General features: G+C 41.9%; 1 protein-coding gene across 2 annotated transcripts in view; it reads right to left on the reverse strand.

Annotated features, from left to right (window-relative positions):
* NCAPG2 (non-SMC condensin II complex subunit G2) overlaps window positions 1-20,947 on the reverse strand; it is a 1,874,483-nt gene that overhangs the window by 444,524 nt on the left and 1,409,012 nt on the right. For both annotated transcript variants that reach the window (XM_044062031.1, XM_044062030.1), the window contains exon 23: window positions 13,259-13,449. In XM_044062031.1, the coding sequence (XP_043917966.1) occupies window positions 13,259-13,449 (191 nt within the window). The remainder of the gene's footprint in view (window positions 1-13,258; window positions 13,450-20,947) is intronic.

The following is a 20,947-nucleotide window of genomic DNA, read 5'->3' on the forward strand; positions in this document are numbered from 1 at the left end:
GATGGGGGAACGAAGGGTCGCCCCTGATCCAGGTTGGAGGAAAGAAGCCGCCAACGAAGATCCTGTTTGCACGTCTCTGTGATCAATATGTGGTGACTGAGGGGAAGGTCTTGATAAGACCACTGGACTGATAGGAGCCACTGGAGTATCCTCATATGCAACCTTGCCAAGGGGACCAGAAGAATGGTGGCTGACATGGAACCCAACAGCTGCAGGACCATTCTCGCTGGAGCGCGACGTCTGAGGAGTAACGCCCGAACCTGAGACTGCAGCGTTGCTATCCTTACCGCAGGAAGATAGACTCGCATCTGCCTTAAGTCTATTTCTGCACCAATAAACAGAATACGCTGATGGCAGCAATACGGATTTTGTCCAATTGAAGGTGATTCCTAAGGAGTTGCCTAGAGAGATGGTGGCTGCTAGAGTTTTTAAGAGTAGATGCCTGGAGGTGGCAGTTAGGAGCCAGTCGTCTAGGTATGGAAACACCTGGAATCCTAGACTTCTCAGGTGAGCAGTCACCACCGCCAAACATTTGGTGAACACCCTGGGGGCTGTGGTGAGACCAAAGGGCAGTGCACGGAACTGGAAATGACTGTCTCCTAGGCTGAAGCGCAAGTGTCTCCTCGACGCCTGATCTATCAGAATGTGATAATAGGCGTCTTTGAGATCTATGGAGCACATCCAAACACCTTTCTCCAAAAGCGGGAGAATGGATTGCAAGGTGACCATCCAGAATTTGGACTTTCACTGATCGGTTTAACTTGCTGAGATCCAAAATGGGCCTCAAGTCCCGGTCTTTTTTGGCACCAAAAAGAATCTGGAGTAAGTCCCTGATCCGGCCTGATCTGCGGGGACAGGTTGGATGACTCCTTTTTGAAGCAGCCGATATTTCACTGGCTGCCAGATCCGTTGACTGGGTGGCGGGTCCGGGATTCTTTGGGACGGTGGGGGGTTGAGAGAAGGAATGGTGTAACCTCCGGCGATGATTTGGAGCACCCATTGGTCCTGAGTGATATTTTCCCAGGCCTTTAGGTGCCTCAAAACGACCCCGACTGGCTCGAGCTGCACAGTCGGGCACTCCTTCAGGGATGCTGGAAGGAGGAGGAGCCACGAAAGGACTCAGTCTCCAGTGTTGCGGGGCCTCCGCCCGCCTCTGGGGCGTCTCCTGAAAAATTTCCCTCCTCTGCCTCTAGAAGGGGAATCGCTCTGCTGCAGAATAAGGCTTTTGAGACTTACGGAACCACATTTTCCCTCCTCTTGAGCCTTGGGATAAGGTCTGAAGGAGTGGAAAACCGGCCCCACGGCAGTTAAAGTCTTACCCTCCTGTTCGCAGCGAGTCAAAGTGTCCTTTACCTTGGGTCCAAACAGAGAGGAGCCATCGAAGGGGGCGTCGGCAAAGGAAGACTTAAAGGCCTCCGCAAAGTGACACAGGCGTAGCCAGGCTGGTCTCCGTAGAGCAACACCTGTTCCCGCCGCTCTGCTCGCTCCTTCGGCTGCATAAGAAATGAGCCTCATGGACGAGTTGGATAACGAGGACAGGGTAGCCAACTGGGAGTTAACCGTATGGGCCAATTGCTCAGGTAAGTTACCGGAGAGGGTATCCAAAAGCTCCTTGACCAGATCCCTCTGCAGTCTCGTGAAATGCGTCAAGTAGTTCAGAGACCTTAGTGTAAAGGTCGCTGACGTAAGGGTGCGCTTCCCGTACCGATCCATACTCCTAGACTCCTTATTAGGAGGATGGACGGACGTCGAAGCCTCTGCCACATCTTGCTGGGTGGCAGATGCCACCACCAAGGCATCTACAGCCACAACTTTCGAAAGAAAGTCCTTATCAGGGGGTACCGAAAGGAATTTACTGGGGTGAGCTGGCACCAGTTCAACAGAGTCCGGGTGTTCCCATGCCCTTCGAGAGATCAAATCCAGAAGCTCATCGAAGGGCGGAGACACCCAGGAGGCGGAGGGCTGAGCCCCGAAGGCCTTGAGGAAAACAGACTCCTCAGCAGAAGAGGGTTTGGACTGCCAGTCGCCTCGTTGCTTGAGGATTTCCAAGATGTCCGCAAAGGATACATCATCCAAGGACGACTTGGGGGACCCTTCCACATCATCGAGGTCGGTATCCGAGGTGAGAGACTCATCAGGGGAGTCGACGTGCTTCCTCTTGCAGTGTTTCTTCCTCGGAGGTTCCTCCGAAGACGCTTCAGAGGGACCTCCAGGAAGAAGGGAACCCCCGATGGGGGCAACCTCAGGCCCAAGGGCTCCGCTGTCGTGAGACAGGGGGATTGCAAAGGAGCCACTCTCCGTGCCAAGGGAAGGTGGTGGTGAGATGGTAGAAGTGGCCAGAGAGGATTTGGCCAAGTCACTCCTCATGGCCCTGAAGGCGGGACCCCCAGTGTCCTGGGATGGTTCCACCCCCAAGGCCACAACAGCAGTCGGAACTCCCGCCGCCGACACACCGAGAGGGAGGCTCGGACCAAAAGGATCAGTCCCGAAGCATCCCCCCGGGGCCGACAGAGGAGGTCCGCGTACCGAACCCTGACCTGAAGGGCGGGGTTGGAGTTAGGGTCGGAACCGACCCGACAACCTCCACTGGCTCCACCAACACTGACTCCAACGGCACCGAAGCTGTTGGAGCAGGAACCGAGATAGCAGGGTGGGAAACCGGCTCAGGAGCCGATTGGGCTGGAGCCGAGATCAACTTTTGAAAGACCGGAGACTGAAAAAGCCTTTGAAGCACCCTGTCTACATCCGAATCAGACATCCTCGACGACCGAGAAGAGACCGACCGGGTCCGAGTCGACTTCTCCGCCGGCTCCGAAAGACTGGGGGACCGGCTCTATATGGGTTCGAGAAGAATCGGCGCCGAGGGAGATTCCACTACCACTGCAATTTCCCTCGGAGCCAGTGGGGACTTTGGCACCGAAGGGGAAGAGTCTGAGCGGGCAATCCTCATCGGCTCCGAAGGCAGAGGAGTCGAGGCTGGAGACATCGAAGCAGACCATTCCGCCCTCGGCTCCGTAGTCCGTGGAGCCGACGGAGAAGCCTGCCTTGATTTTTTTGCTGCCGGATCAGACGGGCTGGTCGGAGCCGAAGATTTTTTCTTCCTCGAAGGGGAAGAAGAAGAAGATAGGGCTTCCTCAAAGGAAGGGGTAATAAGCCCTTTCAAAATCAACTTATTTTTCCTCTCTTGGAGCACGCGAGAGGAAAAAGCGTGGCAAACGCTACAGGATTCCTGGAGGTGCTTCAGGCCCAAACAGTAAACACATAAAGAATGGTCGTCCGTAATGGACATTTTATAGCTACATTTGGAACATTTTTTGAAACCTGACTGTCTATGTTCCTTCGACATGTTAACAATTCAACACACTAAACTTCCAAAAAAAAACTACACAAAACTACCAACGACAGCCTAGACTCTAAGTAAAACACCTAGGATAGGGCAAGGCCCCTCTAACTCGACGGGATCACTGCCACAAAAAATACAATTTTACCAAAGAAAAATACTAAATCACAGTCACACAACAACAAGTAGCTGTTAAAACAGCTTTTGGGTAAATTTTAGCACAAAATTTGACAGAAAAAATGTCACTAAGAGGCACTTAGCTCAGCCAAGTCCAAGACCACGTCTATGCTTCAGAAGCGGCAAACGAGATCTGGGGAAGCAGTAGTGGAGCATCCTGGGATATGAGGTAACTCAGCCAATAAGAGACTGCGTTCCATTATATAGCTGCCGAGTCGGAGCAAAGGATCGGCTCTGAACCCATCTGTAGAGAATGTAGGCGAGATAGGATCACATTACATCTTGTTTTTGTTGAATTCTCCATCACCTGGTTCCACCGCAATCTTGAAAACAGATCCAAACCCTTAAAATGGCACAGAGAATTATCTCCTTTTCTCACAGTTTCTACATGATTCACTGGAAAAAGTTTAATGAACCAAGACATGATGCCAGAGCACTTCTATGGGCTAGGCTTGTAAAGGCTCCAGGGCCATTAGCCTAGTACACACCTATGAACCTATAAGTACAGTTGTGTACACTTACCATAAATGTAGATGTTCGAGTGTATTCACTGTTGCAGTCATTACATTTGGGTAATCTGCTGGCAGGTTGCCCTCAGTTGGCCTGAATTCCAAAGTCTTGGGTCCTGCGTCGGTTGCTGTCTCCTCTTCCATGACGTCAGGGGTATAAAACATGCAGCCAACACCATTTTCTTTAGTTTTTCATGCCCCAGATGTCAGGTGCCCCCAAAAAGGTAGTAAACATATATATATATATATATATATATATATATATATATACATACATATATATATATACATATACATATATATATACATATATATATACATATACATATATATATATATATACATATATATATATACATATACATATATACATATATATATATACATATACATATATATATATATACATATACATATATATATATACATATACATATATATATATATATATATATACATATACATATATATATATATATATATATATATATATATATATATATATATATACATATATACATATATATATATATGTATATATATATATATATATATATATATATATATATATATATATATATATATATATATATATATATATATATATATATATATATATATATATATATATATATATATATATATATATAAACTATATATACATGCAACAATACAAACTTTACCTTCATCCACAAGTAAATACACCACACAGATTGTAGAAGATAGTGAAGGAAAGAGAAACTCCAGAAGTAAAAAGAGGGATGGTGGGCGGGTAACCTGGACTGCAACAGTGAATACACTCGAACATCTACACTTATGGTAAGTGTACACAACTGTACTATGTTCTTCGTGATTCACTGTTGCAGTCATTACATTTGGGTAGAATCCCAAAGCTATGGAAGGGAGGCTGGAGTTAAACAGCATTAGGGGCAGCTATAAGGCCCTGCAGAACTGCTGTGGCAAAGCCTGCCCTGGAATTAGAGTAGAGAGGCAAATGATAATGCTTTGTAAAAGTGTGAACAGAACTCCAAGTAGCAGCCTCTAAAATGTCTTTGGTAGATACTCCTCTGAGAAAGGCTGCTGATATAGCTGCAGCTCTGGTGGAATGAGACCTAATGCGTTTGCCATGGTGCAAGTAGCAGAAACTAATACAGTGGCTTATCCACTTTGAAATAGTCTGCTTTGAAATAGCTTTTTTTTCTGATCCTGCAGCATATGTCACTAATAACTGCTCAGTTTTTCTTAGAGCTTTAGTCCTGCTCAAGTAGAATCTTAGCAGTCTGTGTACGTCCATTGAATGCAAAATCCTCTCCCCCTTGTTCTGCGGGTTTGGATAAAAGGTTGGCAGATGAATAGTTTGGTTAAGAGCCACACTAGAAACCACCTTAGGCATAAATGAAGGATTGGTCCTCAGAGACACCCTGTCTGGGTAAAATATGATAAAAGGCTCCATGAGGGCCTGTAGCTCTGAGACTTCTCTTGCTGAAGTAATTGCTAGGAGCAGAGTGTTTTCCATGATAAGAACTTTAGATCTGCAGTAGCAGCTGGTTCAAATGGAGGAAGGGTGAGCTTTTCCAACACATAATTGAGGTTCCATGCGGGTATTGGTGATCTTCTGGGAGGCCTTACATTTTTGGCTCCTCTAAGATACTACTTTAGTAAAGGATGAGAAAAGATTGGTGGCTCTGTATTGTAATGAGCCGAAATGGCAGAGGCATGGATTTTTATTGATGAGAAAGATAGGCCTTTGTCAAGCATCTCAGTGAAGTATTGTAATATCTGAGGAATATTTGGTTCTGCTGTATCAGTTCCTCGTGCTTGATTCCAAGCACAGAATCTCTTACATTTATCAGCATAATATTTTCTAGTACTAGGCCTTCTGGCTTCCAAAATGACATCCATCACAGCTTTACTGAGAGGTATTGTTGGTATAACTACATGATCAACCATTCTGCCAGGTTCAGTGTTTAGAACCGATTGTGCAGCATCTGATTGTTTTGCTGGGACAGTAATTGAGGTCTTTGAGCTAAGGTCCAAGCTGGGTATTGAGACAAGTTCCTTAGGACCCGGTACCAGTATTGGTGTGGCCCGTCCGGGGCAATTAGTATCATCTTTGGTTTCTCTTGTCTGACTTTTAGTAGGACCTTGGGAAGAAGAGGCAGAGGAGGAAAAGCGTAGACTGATAGGTTTTTCCAACTGAAGGATAGGGCGTCCACTTTCCATGCTTGCCTGTGATGAGTCCTTGTGCAGAATCTATTCAACTGATAATTTTGGGGAGAGGAAAATAGATCTATGTCCAGACTCCCCCATTTCTTTGTTATCATGCTGAACACATGTGGATCTAGTTTCCACTTGTGAGGGTCCATAAGGTTTCTGCTTAAGTCGTCTGCCAGAGTACTTTGTTTTCCTGGCAGGAATTGAGCTTGTAGATGTACTTGTTAAGTCAAAGCTGTGTCCCACAGTGCCATGGCTAGTCTGCAAAGGGGGTATGAATGTGTGCCCCCCTGCTTGTTTATATACCACATAACCGTGGCGTTGTCCGTCGTTATCAGTAGTTGTCCTGGATGAAGTAAGTCCTTGAAGGCTGTCAGAGCATTTTGAACAGCTAACATCTCTTTTTGGTTGATATGCAGATGCATTTGGTTTGGGGTCCATATGCCCTGAATGCATTTTCCCGCCAGGTGGGCTCCCCATGCATAATCTGATGCATCTGTTGTTAAGGTTTGGCTGGCAGGGGTAGAGTGAATGGCCGTCCCATGTTTTGGTGACATGCCTTTGCCCACCATAGAAACTCCTGTTGTAGGCAGGGAATGAGAGGGATCATTGTTTCCAGACTGTGACAATGTTGACTCCATAAACGTTTTAGGTACCATTGAAGTTTCCTCATATGCAGTCTTGCATATGGAATCAGTAGAATGCAGGATGCCATGAACCTCAAAGCCTGCAGAATTTGTCTTGCAGATAACTAGGTTTTTGTTGCCATCAGTTTGAAGTAAGTAGTCAGTTGCCTTTGTTTGCCTGGCATGAGGAAAGCCATCTGGGCAATTTTATTCAAGCTTGCACCCAGGAATGTTATCTTTTGAGAGGGTACCAGTTGTGATTTCTTTTCGTTTACTGTGTACCCTAGGCATGTTAGAAGCCTTTTCACAAACGCCAAGTGCTGAAGAAGAATGTCCTTGTTCTCTGCTTGAATGAGACAATCGCCCAAGTAAGGATATATTTGCACACTTCTTTGTTTGCAAAAAGCAATTACTGGTTCCAGGCACTTTGTAAAGACCCTGGGCGCAGTAGATAAGCCAAAGGGCAGTGCAGAGAATTGGTAATGCATTAAGCCAGCCTTGAAACAGAGGTATCTTCTGCATGATTCCCTTATTGCGATATGCAGGTATGCCTCTTTTAGGTCTAATGTTACCAACCAAGCATTCTTGCCCAGCATGGGCAGAAGGTGCTGCAAAGTTAGCATTTTGAATTTTTGGAATGTCCAGGAAGGTGTTCAAAATTGATAAATCCAGTATTGGCCTCCAGGCTTTGTCCTTTTTGGGTACCAAGCACAGTCTTAAGTAAAAACCTTGTCCTTTTTCTTGTTCTGGTACTGGCCGAATAGCCCCCATATCTATGAGGGACGTAACCTGTTTCTGTGCCTCTGCCCATTGATTTTTTGGCAGATCCGGCCAACCGTTTGCCATTGGCAGAGTATGGAAATGGAATCTGTATCCCTGTGATACTATGTTTAGCACCCACTTGTCCTGGGTTATTAACTGCCAATTTTGAGCAAAAAGTGCTAACTTTCCCCCTAAGGGTGCTATCAAAAGGTAAGTGCTTGGAGATGGCAGAGGGAAGTCATTGGGACTGTTTTCTATAGGGTTGAGCTTTATCTCCTCCAGATTTGGAGGTAGAAGCACCGCATTGCTTTGACCTGTAGGAATCTTGTGTCTGGTATCTAGAAACTTTAGGGTGTCTGGATTTGCCCCTTTGAGCTCCGTTGGAAATAGGAAAGGACCAATTTTTGTAGGCCAGTGTCTACTGAATCTTGGTGGCTGCACTTGTAAGAAGTCTTTTACAGTTTGCATAGACTTAGCTTTGTCTTCCATTTTCTTTAAAACCTCTTCTGCCTTAATACCAAACAGAGTATCATGCTGTAAATGTGCATCCAGTAATTTAGCTTTAACATGATCAGGCAAATTTTGCTCTTTTAGCCAGGCATGCCTCCTAATCAAAGATCCAGTAACTGCGGCCCTGCAGGAGGCCTCTACGGAATCAAAACCACATTGCAAAGTATGCTTTCCAACTTGTTCAGCTGCATGCAATAAGTCCTGCAATTCTTTATTTTCTGCACATTAAGAAATCATCATTTTCTGTTTCAGCAATCCCATAACATGTTGTTGATACTTGAGCATATGAAACTGGCAGTTTAGGGCCCTAATTGCCAAGGTTGCAGATGTATAAACCTTCTTTCCCCAATTATCTAGTGTCCTTGAATCTCTGTCAGAGGGTGTAGGATTTTTTGCTGTTGAGGCCTTAACTCCCTTTGGACCCTGTGAAATAGTTTCAGGGTCAGCAACAGGGTTTCTAAATAAAAATTTGTGAGAGTCTGGGACCCTGTAATATCTATCTGTCTGGCTTGCTGGGAGCCAGAGGTAAGGAGTCAGGAGTGAAGCTTGACTCCGAAAGCACATCATCCACAACGTCCAAAACAGGGGGTATGGCTAAAGGCCTGTGCTGAAGGAAAAGAAGGAAATCCCTGAGCCTCTTTTTTTTGATTCTGAAAAATCTTGACTCTTCCTGTGAAAATGCTCCCTTAAAGTATGCAAGGTTTCTCCAAATGAATAATCCTCAGTATGTGATGCAGATAGGATAGATTCCTCTGCATCAGAATCCTCATAGGGAGGAACAGATAATTCCTGATCAGAAGAAATAGAAACCTGATCTGAAGATTTCATAATCAGTGTCTTGTATTGGCCTCTCATCAGGAGGGGGATGGGAACCCCTGTTCAAGGTAATTAAGTCTTCAGCCATTTTGATCATTTGTTTTTTAGGCATAGAGGCCTGTGCATGTGGCTCGTGCGTTTTTTTTTTAGCTTTAGAAGTTGCTTTTGTCTTTGGTTTTGCTGCTGTCGTCGGTTTTATATAAAAATGTTGAGGCCTGAATACACTCTCAGAAGCCGGTGCCTGCTCAGCGGCTCCAGACCCATCAGAGGGAGAGACATCCGTGGGTGCAAAACTTTGAGTATCTCGGGGCGTGCCGGACTCCACATGGGTCTCAGTAGGGGCCTGAAACTCGAATGTAGCGGGCATCAGGGGCTGCGAAAGTGCCTCACTGACTACTGGCGAACCGGCGACTGGCTTAGGAGAAGCTTCGTCATCGGTTTTGGACCTCGACGGTCTGTCTCTGTCCTTTTCTTTGTGTTTTTTGTGTACTCCGGTAGTCGGGTTGCTATCCAACGACATTTCAGGGTAGTTAAAGCTGTTTCCAAAATATTTTGAGGCAAAAATATACTGATGCTTAATAGTGCATTGGTTAAATCTAGCACAAAACTGAGAGTCAGGCACGTTGTGATCAGGGCCTAGGCAAGGAATACAGTATAAATGGAAATCCTTATGAGGTATTTGCTTCCTACAAGTAACACAATCATTAACTTTTTTTGACATCGCTATGGAGCAAGAAAAGTTTCCCCAGTGGGGTACTTAGCTTTAGTGAAGACTTTGGTTCTGAAACTCTAATTCGAAAATTTCAGGAGTCGGACGACTGGCACTTGCAAACTGCTTCTGCTTTGGGCACCACGCGGCAAGAAAGACTAAAGAAAATGGCATCGGCTGCTTGTTTTATACCCCTGACGATCTGACGTCATGGAAGAGGAGACAGCAACCGACGCAGGACCCAAGACTTTGGAATTCAGGCCGAATGAGGGCAACCTGCCAGCAGATTACCCCAAATGTAATGACTGCAACAGTGAATCACGAAGAACATCTTGGAATTCCATTCTCTTCACAAACTGGAACAGCACCACAAAACTGTTAAATTTCATCTACTCAGTCTGTCTCCGCACCAGTCCCTTGTAATTACCCTATACATACCTACATCTGCTGCATTATTCCCCCCCATTTACCACTTACACCCACTCACTTTCTCAGTTTGGACATCACATCTCTCTACTCAATCTCCACTCCCCATTGCTCTCCACTTACCCACTCTCAGCACTTTTTCACCAAAACTCTTTATACTGCCCACTTTTCTTTTCATTCACTATCCTTCCAACCTCAAGTCACTCTAACTCTCCTCTTCCCTACTATCAGACAAATACTGAATGTGCATCACATACAAAGCATGGAATATATTTAAATATCTATGCTTTAAACTTATATATATATATATATATATATACACACACACACACATACACACACACACACACACACACACACACACACACACACACACACACACACACACACACACACACACACACACATTTTATATCTGTCTAAGATCTTTGATACTGTTGTACTGTTGCCCATTTCAAACTTCTAATTAAACTCCCTGACCTTCATCTCTCTACCTCCTCTGTTAACTTGTTTTCTAGCTACCTTTCTGGCAGGCAGCAGTCCATTTGCTTGCAAACTGTCCTCTCCCCTTTCCTCCCAGTAAACACTGGAGTCCCTCAAGGATCTATCCTTGGTCCCCTCCTGTTCAATATTTTCACTAACAAACTTCATTCTGCTACTAACCTCTCAACACCTCAACAATGATTCCACTCTTGTCACTTCTGCCCACAGCATTCCTGAACGTTTAGCTCTCATTCAACACACCTTCTCCTCTGTCAAAACCTGACTTTCTGATAATTAACGAATACTAAATCCAAAACTAAACTACTTCTCTTCCTAAACGCTTGCTCTGCACAAACCCTCCTTCTCTATCACCTCCCTCAACGAGTAATCATTGATGAACTAAAATTCAATATACATATTCACCTCCCTCAATGAGTAATCATTGATGAACTAAAATTCGATATACATATTCAACAATGTATAAAAACAACCCACCAGAGACTTGGTCTTCTCTATCGCAACAAAAACATTTCTTACACCCTCCTCCAAACCCTCCTTAGCTCAGTCACTCCTTCTACCCTGTCTTTTTTATGCTGCATCTGTCCTTACTGATGTTCAAACATCTCTTCTCTCCAACTAGAACAAATATATAACAAAATAGCCAGATTTGCTTCCAGTCTTCCATAAAAAATCCCATCACTGCTTCGCCCTTAAGACACTCCCAATGGCCAGAATTTCATAAATGATTTCTTTCTCAACTACATATTGCACACTCTATCCTGAATGAACCCCCTTTCTGCCCCTCCATCTTTAATCTACTGTTCTACTAGAACCCCCAACGCCATCTCTGTACTACGAGCAAACACCTTCTTGACATATACAAACCAATAAAAACATTGTAAAGTCCCTTTATAAATACTCCATAGCCCATGCTTGGAACTTACTCCTCTCAATATAAGAAGCATTCCTCAAAAATACCTGTTCAAACAAGAACAAACTTTATCGACAAAAGACGTGGTACTGCCCTTGTCAAACCCGTACTACTTGACTTATTCTCCCTTATCTACATAATTTCTTTTTCCTCATATACCCTCCTGCACCTTCTGTTTCTTTTCTCTGTTTTTCTTATTTTTTTAAATGCACAAAAAAGGTTTTTGTATTACTATTGACTCTTTGAACATTGGAATGACCTCATGTATGGTATTCCACTGAATTTCACACTTTTTTAATATTTGTAGATTTGTTAGCTGTTAATAGACTTATGTCATGCTATTACTTGCTAGACGACTTGTGTTATCTATTGATTATATCTTTGTAACTTTTGTAATAATTGTTAATTTTCTGGAGATTTTCTTCTTAGGTCTCCACTGAAAATGGGCCCTCTGGCTCAGCTGGACTAACCCGGTTAACAAATGTCAATAAATAAATAAATAATACATTATCTATTACAGATTGTTAAACATATTTCTGTCTAACTTGTATAATATATCACAACATTTTCTGTCCTTAAATTATATACGGTGGTCTTCTGCATCATGTCCTCCATTCTACCACATTATACTTACTTATCAGCATAGCATATACCATGTTTACTTTCAACAATTTTTTTTGTGAAACTTTTTTGCATATTTTAAATGTCTTTGTATTTTTTTTTTTTAATTTTTCCCTCAGGGCCTCTGATGAAAAGGGGCAGGATGCAGAGTCAGACTTTCCTGGTCAACAAATGTAAACAAACAGTGAGAAGAAAACAGGATTCATGCCAGCATCCTTTACATGTTGGTACTCATGCCTCTGTCATCAATAACTGTGGTGGTTCAAAAACAGTACCAATTTCTGCAGTGAATAAATACAACCAAGTCGACAAATGGCCAAACCAATGCAGCTTCAATGTACAGTATCCCTCTCTCTAAACACGTGTCTGTGTATACATATACGTATGTATCCACACATATATAATACATACATGCACACATTTGTGTGTGTATTTTATATATATATATATATATATATATATATATATATATATATATATATATCTATATACACACACACACACACACACACACACATATACACACATTCTGTTTTCCTGCTACAATGACTTTTCCTAAAATAAGATCTAAAGGCTCTTTTGCCCATGCCACCTACAGTAATGCACTTAAAATTGAAGACAAGAAATCTTTTATTCATCAAACGTTTGCAGATTAAACAGCATGAACTGTAAGGGATTCCTCAATGTGATGCAGCCAGCCCAGGGTAGTAAGAAGAAGCATAGCAAGGGATCATCCTTGCTCATCCACAAATTGAGATCTGGCCATCATATGCGGTGGATCAATGATAACTTTGGTCTGGACTAATGCCATATGCTAATCTTGAATGTTATCAGTTCTATACAGTGCAGTACTTGTAAATAATCTATGACAACTTTCCAATTACTGTAAATTTCTGCAATTATTTTCACTTTTCTGAAAAAAAAAACAGTTAAAATATAACTGCTTCAGAATGACCAATCATGAATTTAATGACTGCTGAAGAAAGCACATACTACTACATCACTCAGCGCAACAAATTAAGAGCAAATCATCACAGATGCTAAGCAAGGCATACACTGTCATGCAAGGCAATACCAAAATGTACATAAAATAATGAAAGCAGACTCATTACAAAATGGAGTCACGCAACCAACCTGTAGAGCATCCTCTCTCTGCTTTTTCAGCCTGCGTGCAACAGTTTCTAGAGCTTTCTGAAATACATTCTGGACTACTTCAAGGAGGGCGACAAGCTCTTCACCAGTATGTTCAAAAAGCTGTGTAAGGCATATGTCGGTTACTTCCTTTAATATAGACACCAGTAATGGGAGGCAAAAGAATCCCCTGTCTGAGAGAAAAAAAAAAAGTATGGACCAGCTTCATTGCAGCTCACCACAACAGAAAAACATTCATGCAAGAACATGTTCAACCTTAATTCAATGTTGCTTATGATTATATATACCAGGCAAACAGCAAAATCTACCTCAGCCACATAAATATTTACTGCAGATAAATGTATTTGATAGATGCTATAATAAAATATTAAAGTTCTTTGTATCATCTTTCACAATAATGCTGCATTCTAAAGTAAAAAAATTCAAATTTATAATATAGATAAAGCATGTCTATACAATTCTGGAATCAGCACAAAGCCTTTGACGCCACACAGTTATGTCACTGGTAAGGTACTACATAGAAAAAGGCAAAAAATCACCATGCTGATTTGCTACACAATCTGATGAACTGAAAGTCATCAGTTAAACACTATTTGGTAACACTGTATTTCAAATGCAATCTGTATTGGCTAACTGATTGGTTTTGACCTTCCTTCTGAAAGCTATTTCTGATCCAGTCAGTCTTGGACAGCACATACAGTAAACGTGATTTCTCCAGTGGAAACCATGAAAACCACTTCATGTGTTTGAGAAGAGGGGGTTGGAGTGCTTTTTGGCAAAATCTCTTGCAGAAGTGAAGAATGACCAGGCATGTCCCCTTAAATTCTGCTAGTTAAGCATTCACTGAGAATATTAGGGCTTAAATAAAAAAAGTCCTCAAACCACTCCTGATGTCTAGCTGAATGACCACCACACTCCTGGTAACCCTCACCCTGGTGATGAGCAACGAATGAGCTGATCATCCAGAAGGGGGCTGAGAGTTGACAGGTGTGTGTGGGGGTGGGGTTCTTGATTGGTTACTGTCATTCATTCTCTTTCCAGAAAAATGGGCACAAACACCAGCTGGGTCTTCTTTAACTCCTTTCCAAGCTTCAAAGCTTTTGTTATTTTTATTTATTTATTTGCACATCACTCAGTTAGAACATACCCACAGATTAACAGCAGGAAATCAAGCGTTAATGAAACAAGTTGATGGGAATGCATAACCACTCGCCAGTGAAAGAAGGGCGGATGGGCTAAGGTATCAAAACAGTATAATATACTAAAATAAAAGGTAACACCAAGTAACAGGAATACATAGTTGTGTAACACCTTAACATAACCATACATGTGCTTCTCTTTCATGTTGCAGTATTCATAACGTTTGGGTTAGCCTCCGCCTAGCGACCTGAACATCCAGCCATTATATAAAAGCTTTAGTCAGTGCAAGTTACGTGGGATGTCTAACATTGGCCATAGGATGCGTGGGCCATAAAAGTGACGACTGCACCTACCTTCCTCAGAAATGAATGCCCCAGTTGGACCCCTGTCCCAGGATAGCTGCACAAGTCCAGAGTCATCCAGCAAGGCTTTTTTTTTTCCATGGGGTAGGAGGGTGGGATACAATACTACAACATGGAAGAGAAGGACATCTATGGTTATGGTAAGATTTTACATAACTATTCTATGTCCTTCTATTCTCATGTATCAGTATTCATAACCTTTGGGTGAGTGCCATAGCTCAAAGGGAAGAGGAGGAGGGTGGTTTGGAACTATTTTCCAAAAATCCATGCAGGAGTGCCTTAGCAAATCCTGCTCTAGATCTGGAGATGTGGTCCAGTTTGTAGTGTTTAGAAAACCAGCAGAGCTAGATCACTACACAGAAACATTTATTGACTAATAAAACAGCATAAAAACAGCACAGGGATAAGCGCTTTGAACTCAGAGTCTTCATCAGATCCTGCATCTCCCCTTTAAAGCAAAGAGTAGCCAATCAAAATTCATCTAGGAAGTCTCCTCCCTTTCAACAGTGGCTTCAAAGGAATCAACCCATTCAATCCAAGGAGCCAATCAGCTTGCAAATCAAGTCGGCTCTCCAAAACCTCTGTTTTATTATATAAATCACCACACCAAGGATAGTCATGTACTAATTCACGGACAGCTCACAATGCAAAAGAAATAGATAGTAGAGCTGACAATACATCTGATCAATGTAGCAAATGTATGCCACAAAGACCTCAGAATGACATAACATCGGGAAAGAGTGATACAAAAGCCAATAATTAAAGTTTTGGACTGAGCATCTTTAATTTAGGAACAAAACCTAAGGAAAATGCCTCTTATATTCTGTTTTTTCCGGATCCAACTGCTCAACTCAGACATCTCTCATACAAAACTTGATCAGTGAGCCGAGGCAGGAAAAAAAGGAAAGTTATACATTAGAAGGCTTAATATCTGATGACATCTTGGCTGCGAATCTGTACAGCACGTGTCCCTATTGAATAAAGGGCTAACATTCATCCCAGCCCTTAAATCTCGATTACGTGAATTTACCTTAGATTTGGCAGAAAAATCATTCTTAAGAATATGTTTGGTCAACACAATAGAGAGGAGGGGTCCAACTATATACAAGAAACCTAGTACCTTTGTACCACTCTTCCATCCAGTGGTTCAGATGTTTACAAGTATGTGTGAGACTGATGAAGCCAACATGAAACATGGGAATAACCATAAAGGCTTCTACAATATGAATATAGAAGAAAAAAGAGCACTAGATGAGTTGATGCATAGTGATGCCATTGTTATTAAGCCAGATGATAAGGGATGGGCCACTGTTGTTTTAGATGCAGATGACTATCATATGAGAATGGCTGAAATGCTCAGTGACGCACGTACCTATCTGAAAATACCAAAATGGGAGGTCAAGAAAATCATCCAAAAGGTAACAGGCACCATGATTTGCTTATGACGAGGTGTTAGAAATATGTATTTGAATATATGTGAAGTGCTAGTTTAAACGCAAAGTAGTATGTAATGCATTTTATTCTATTAATGATATAACAAAAAGAATGAATTCATATATAATTGCAATAAGTTTTTGAAACTGCAGTGTGGCTTGTAGCAAGCTGACCTCTGACCCTGGCAGCTGCTAGCTCAGCAAGTCTTAATGTTTATGCTTTTCACAAGTGATTATCTGCTGGGTCAGGAAATTAAATATGTGAAATAATGAAATCTTCTGCTCTTTCCTGCTGGGATGATTTGGCCTTGTGTATGTGTTACAAGACACCACGCAGCTGCTGGGAAAGTGTTACAGGGGAACAAAGAAGTGTATTAGAAGACTGAATCTGTTATTGTATTCGAACTGGTCTGAAACCTTGAAGAAGTAACTTTACAGAAAGATATTATGTCTGACCAGGTGGATAGCAAGGCCGTATTGTTACCAGAGGAAAACTTTTTTAAAATATATAGCATCAGCATTATTTAATGAATAGAAGACTGTAAGCTAAAGTGATGTAGATGCCCTGTGACATACCACGTCAGTAAGGTGGGCACAACTTGAATGTAAAGACTATAAAAATTGTGTACTTCCTGTTTCATGTCAGACAAAATTCTGTACTTGTACATTTTTTGCCTCCTGGTGTACACTAGTAAACTTTTGAACCTGAACCTCCTGTGTATTGATCTTTTTATTTTATTTAACACTAGGATTACCAGTCAGGACCTCTATGAATATCTTATGGTTGAACATCCTGTGACACCTATCAATGGCCTGCCCAAGATACACAAGGATAAACAAAACCCAACCATACGTCCAATTATCTCTGGGGGTGGATGGCTTACAGAACCAGCTTCTATTTATATGGAGTACGATGTCCGTGCACAGGCCCAGCAATCAAGGAGCCTCAATCCTCACCACTAACACCAGTGAGGGGCGTCCATATAGGGAAAGGATAATAAATACACACACAGTAAAGTACAATTTCCCTTAAGAGCACACAGAGATCACAGTCAGTCTGGGGCTGGGTTTCTCCCAATCTCTTCAGCTCCCCAATAAGACTCCCCACTGGCACAGCTATAGAGTCCAGATCTCAGCCTAGTGGGCAAGCTAAAACCTCCAGATCCCTCTCTGTCCAACCAGTGCTTCGTGTCTCTGCCCAAGTAGCTGACACACACACACACACACACACACACACACACACTGAGAGAAGAGTTATATACAACCACACAGACACTCCTGGGGAAGACTGGCACAGGTCCTCCAGCTGTGCCCCTTTTACCCATACTATATGGTAGTACCTGCTGCCACCACCCACTAATATCAGCTACTCAAAGGTCCTTCTAAAAGGGTGTCCAATTATTACTGTGCAATATTATTATCCAAATGGTAAGTGTGAATGAACAGTCAAGGCTTATTAGGGTGACTTGGTACAGTATCACTATATACATGCAATGTACTCTAGAGCTTAAATTAACTCTATATAAAACAGCCACAGGTTTAAAAATATTTAATAATAAATAATAAAAACACAAGACAATACTTCTTACTACACAGTGCTAGTCAAACGTTCAGAGATCACAGAGAAATACTTAAAATAATACAGTAGCAAAAGTTCTGACATCACAGAAAAACAAACTAGTCTAACCTTCCTATTCCCTAGCTATATCCAAGAGAAAAAAACAGTTCTAAATAACTTGCATATAGAGCAGAGCAGTGCTGGTGACGTTGGATGTTCTCAAGACAAAATGTTCTGAGCTCTGATTCTCTCTCTTTAAATTGATAACACAGAGCTGCTTCACATGACATCATTCTTCACACTTCTCTGGTGTTCCCAGGCTAACAGAAACATTTACATTCTTTACACCTGATCAGAAACCAGAGCAATAACGGACATTTATACATGCAAATTCTAACCATTAACTCTGATCTTAAAACAATAGGCAGGATGCCTCCCTCTAGACGTATCGGCTCCAAATGTTTACATCAAAGACTGTCATAAAATGCTTGATTTAGCTTTCTTACAGCAGATTGCACTGTTGTTACATTTTTGCAGTTCAATATCCAATGCAGTTGTTTCACATTTAAGAGAACAAGCCTGTGGCTTACATTAATATTTACAAATGACAGAATTATCTACAGAATTCGATCTGGCTAGGCTGGCAGCCTTTACCTATCTTAACATGGAGTATCAACTAAAGAAAGTTTTACCCAGAGCCACTACTGTACTAAGCGACACCTCAAGGTTTTTAAATGCTCTGTATTGTTGTGTACAAACATTAACCACCACACCATAGATCTTATAATGGTTACCATGGACGTTAAAAATCTATTTACAGTAATCCCTAATGACGATGGCAATTGAGCTACTAAGGAATTTTTAAGACAGAGTGATGTTCTAGAAGACAACACTGCTCTACAGGTATGTCAACGTTTGGATATTATACTTGGTAATAACATCTTTTTATATGGCTGTGAGCACTACTGGCAGACATGGTGAGTGGCAATGGGCACTGCATGTACCAATAGCTACTCCAATATAATGATGGCCCAATGGGAATCTGACTATTTTTTCCAATGACAAGAATATAGGGAGGACAATATTGTTTATTATGGACAATTTGTTGATGACATTTTTCTCTTGTGGTGTGGCCGTGACAATGAACTTTCTTGCTTTGTTGAGTACATAGTGAATACCACAACCTTTTTGGAATTTGATGTCCATAGATCCACTTAAGTAACTGAGTTTGTAGATGTAACATTATTATTAGATGATCAAGGAAGATTTCATACACAGGTACATAAAAAGGACTGTTGGAAGAACCACCTACTGCATAGGACAAGTATACATTTTGCGCATGTATACCTGCATATTATCAAGGGACAGTTAACTTTGTACCTCCAAATTATGCACTGATGAAGTATATATGAAGGAAACTGAACAGTTAGTGAAATGTCTTCATGTTCATGGTTATAGACAACAAGAGATCCAACAGGGACTCAAGACCACTAGGAATATAAGAAAAAGAGGACGTCCTTACTTTTCAGAGAATACTACATCAGAACCAACCTGTCTCATACCACAGCAAGATAACATCAATAAAAGTGGCCTAAGATGCCTGCTTACATATAGCAGTGATGTCTCACAGGTTTGCGAGATTAAGACGAATTGGTGCACACTAACAATGGATGACAAAATAAAGGACATACTGGGAGAAGTTCCAAGGTTTTGTTTTAAAAATAAGATGAATTTGAAGAGACTTCTCTGTTATAAGGATGGGGTTCCATCAAAGAAAACAACCTTGAAGAATGTGACTTTTCCCTGCAGGAAATGCAGGGCATGTGCTTCAATTAACAGTAGTAATTATTTGAGACATCTTGTTACCAAAAGGTTATATCAGCTGAAAACCTATGCATATTGTAACACCAAAAACATTATTATGTAGCTACTTCCACCCTCTGCAATGGATTTTATGTTGGTAAAACTAATCGGCAGTTCAAAGACAGTCTGATGTCACTGAAGTGACAAAATTCTAAGAAAGGACACCACTGTTTTGTCTAAACATATCCAAGAGAATGTACAACACAAGTCTATTTATGGCATTAGATTTAGTACATTATAATCCTCAGGGTGGTGATCTATATAATAAAATAGATGTTTTGGAGAGCCAATGGATTGCTCATTTGCAGGCTGATCGGCATCCTGGATTGAATGGGATGATATCTTTGAAGCACTGTCAAAAGGGAGGAGACTTCCTAGATAAATTTAAATTTTAATTGGCTGCTTTTTACTTCAAAGGGGAGGAGCACTGGGAGTAATGCAATAGTTGATGAAAGGAAGACTTCCTAGATGAATTTTAATTTGGTGCTCTTTGCTTAAAAGGGGAAGAGTACTGGCAGTAATGCAGGATCTGATGAAGGTTTTGAGTTGAAAGTGCTTATCCCTGTTTTATGTCGTTTTATTATTTAATAAATGTTTATCCATGGTGGCCTAGCTCTGCTTATTTTCTAAATATTTTTTTGTTTGAGCAACTTTTAGCGATCTGGAGGTTTTATATATTTTTACAGCTTGTAGTGTTTGGTGAAGGTATGGACGGATGTCCAGGTAGCTGCTTCTAGAACAGAAGCATTGTCCAGCCCCCTAAAAAATGCTCCAAAGGAGGCCATGGCCCTAGTGGAATGGCCTTTTATGTTAGTGTTTGCCATTGTAGGTATAATAAAAAGAGATGGCTTTGGAAATCCAGGTAGAGTCTGCTCTGGCACAGCTTTTCCCAGAACCCTATGGTGAAAGGAGACAAACAGTTACTCTGATCTCCTAAGGGATTTGGTCTTGTCTAGGCAGAATCTTAGTTGTCTGCGAACTTCAAGGGAATGCAGGACTCTCTCACTGAAAAAGGTGGGAAGGTGGATATGTTGGTTCAGGGACAACTCATTGACCACCTTAGGCATAAACGATGTGTTTAGTCTGTAGGGTTACCCTATCCTTGTAGTAGATTAAAAAGGGTGAGGTAATCATGAGGGCCTGGAGCTCTGACACTCTCCTGGTTGATGTCAGGCCAGCAAAAGCACAGTTTTCCATGTGCGGTACTTTAGTAAGGCTGTAGCTGCTGGCTCAAATGGGACAATGGTGTGCTTCTCTAACATACAGTTCAGGTCTCAGGGCAGTGGAACTGGCCTGCTGGGGGGCCTGAGATGTA

Source organism: Protopterus annectens, chromosome 2.part1 (genome assembly GCF_019279795.1).
Source record: "Protopterus annectens isolate FY-2018-M chromosome 2.part1, PAN1.0, whole genome shotgun sequence".
In the NCBI taxonomy this organism is placed as follows: domain Eukaryota; kingdom Metazoa; phylum Chordata; order Ceratodontiformes; family Protopteridae; genus Protopterus; species Protopterus annectens.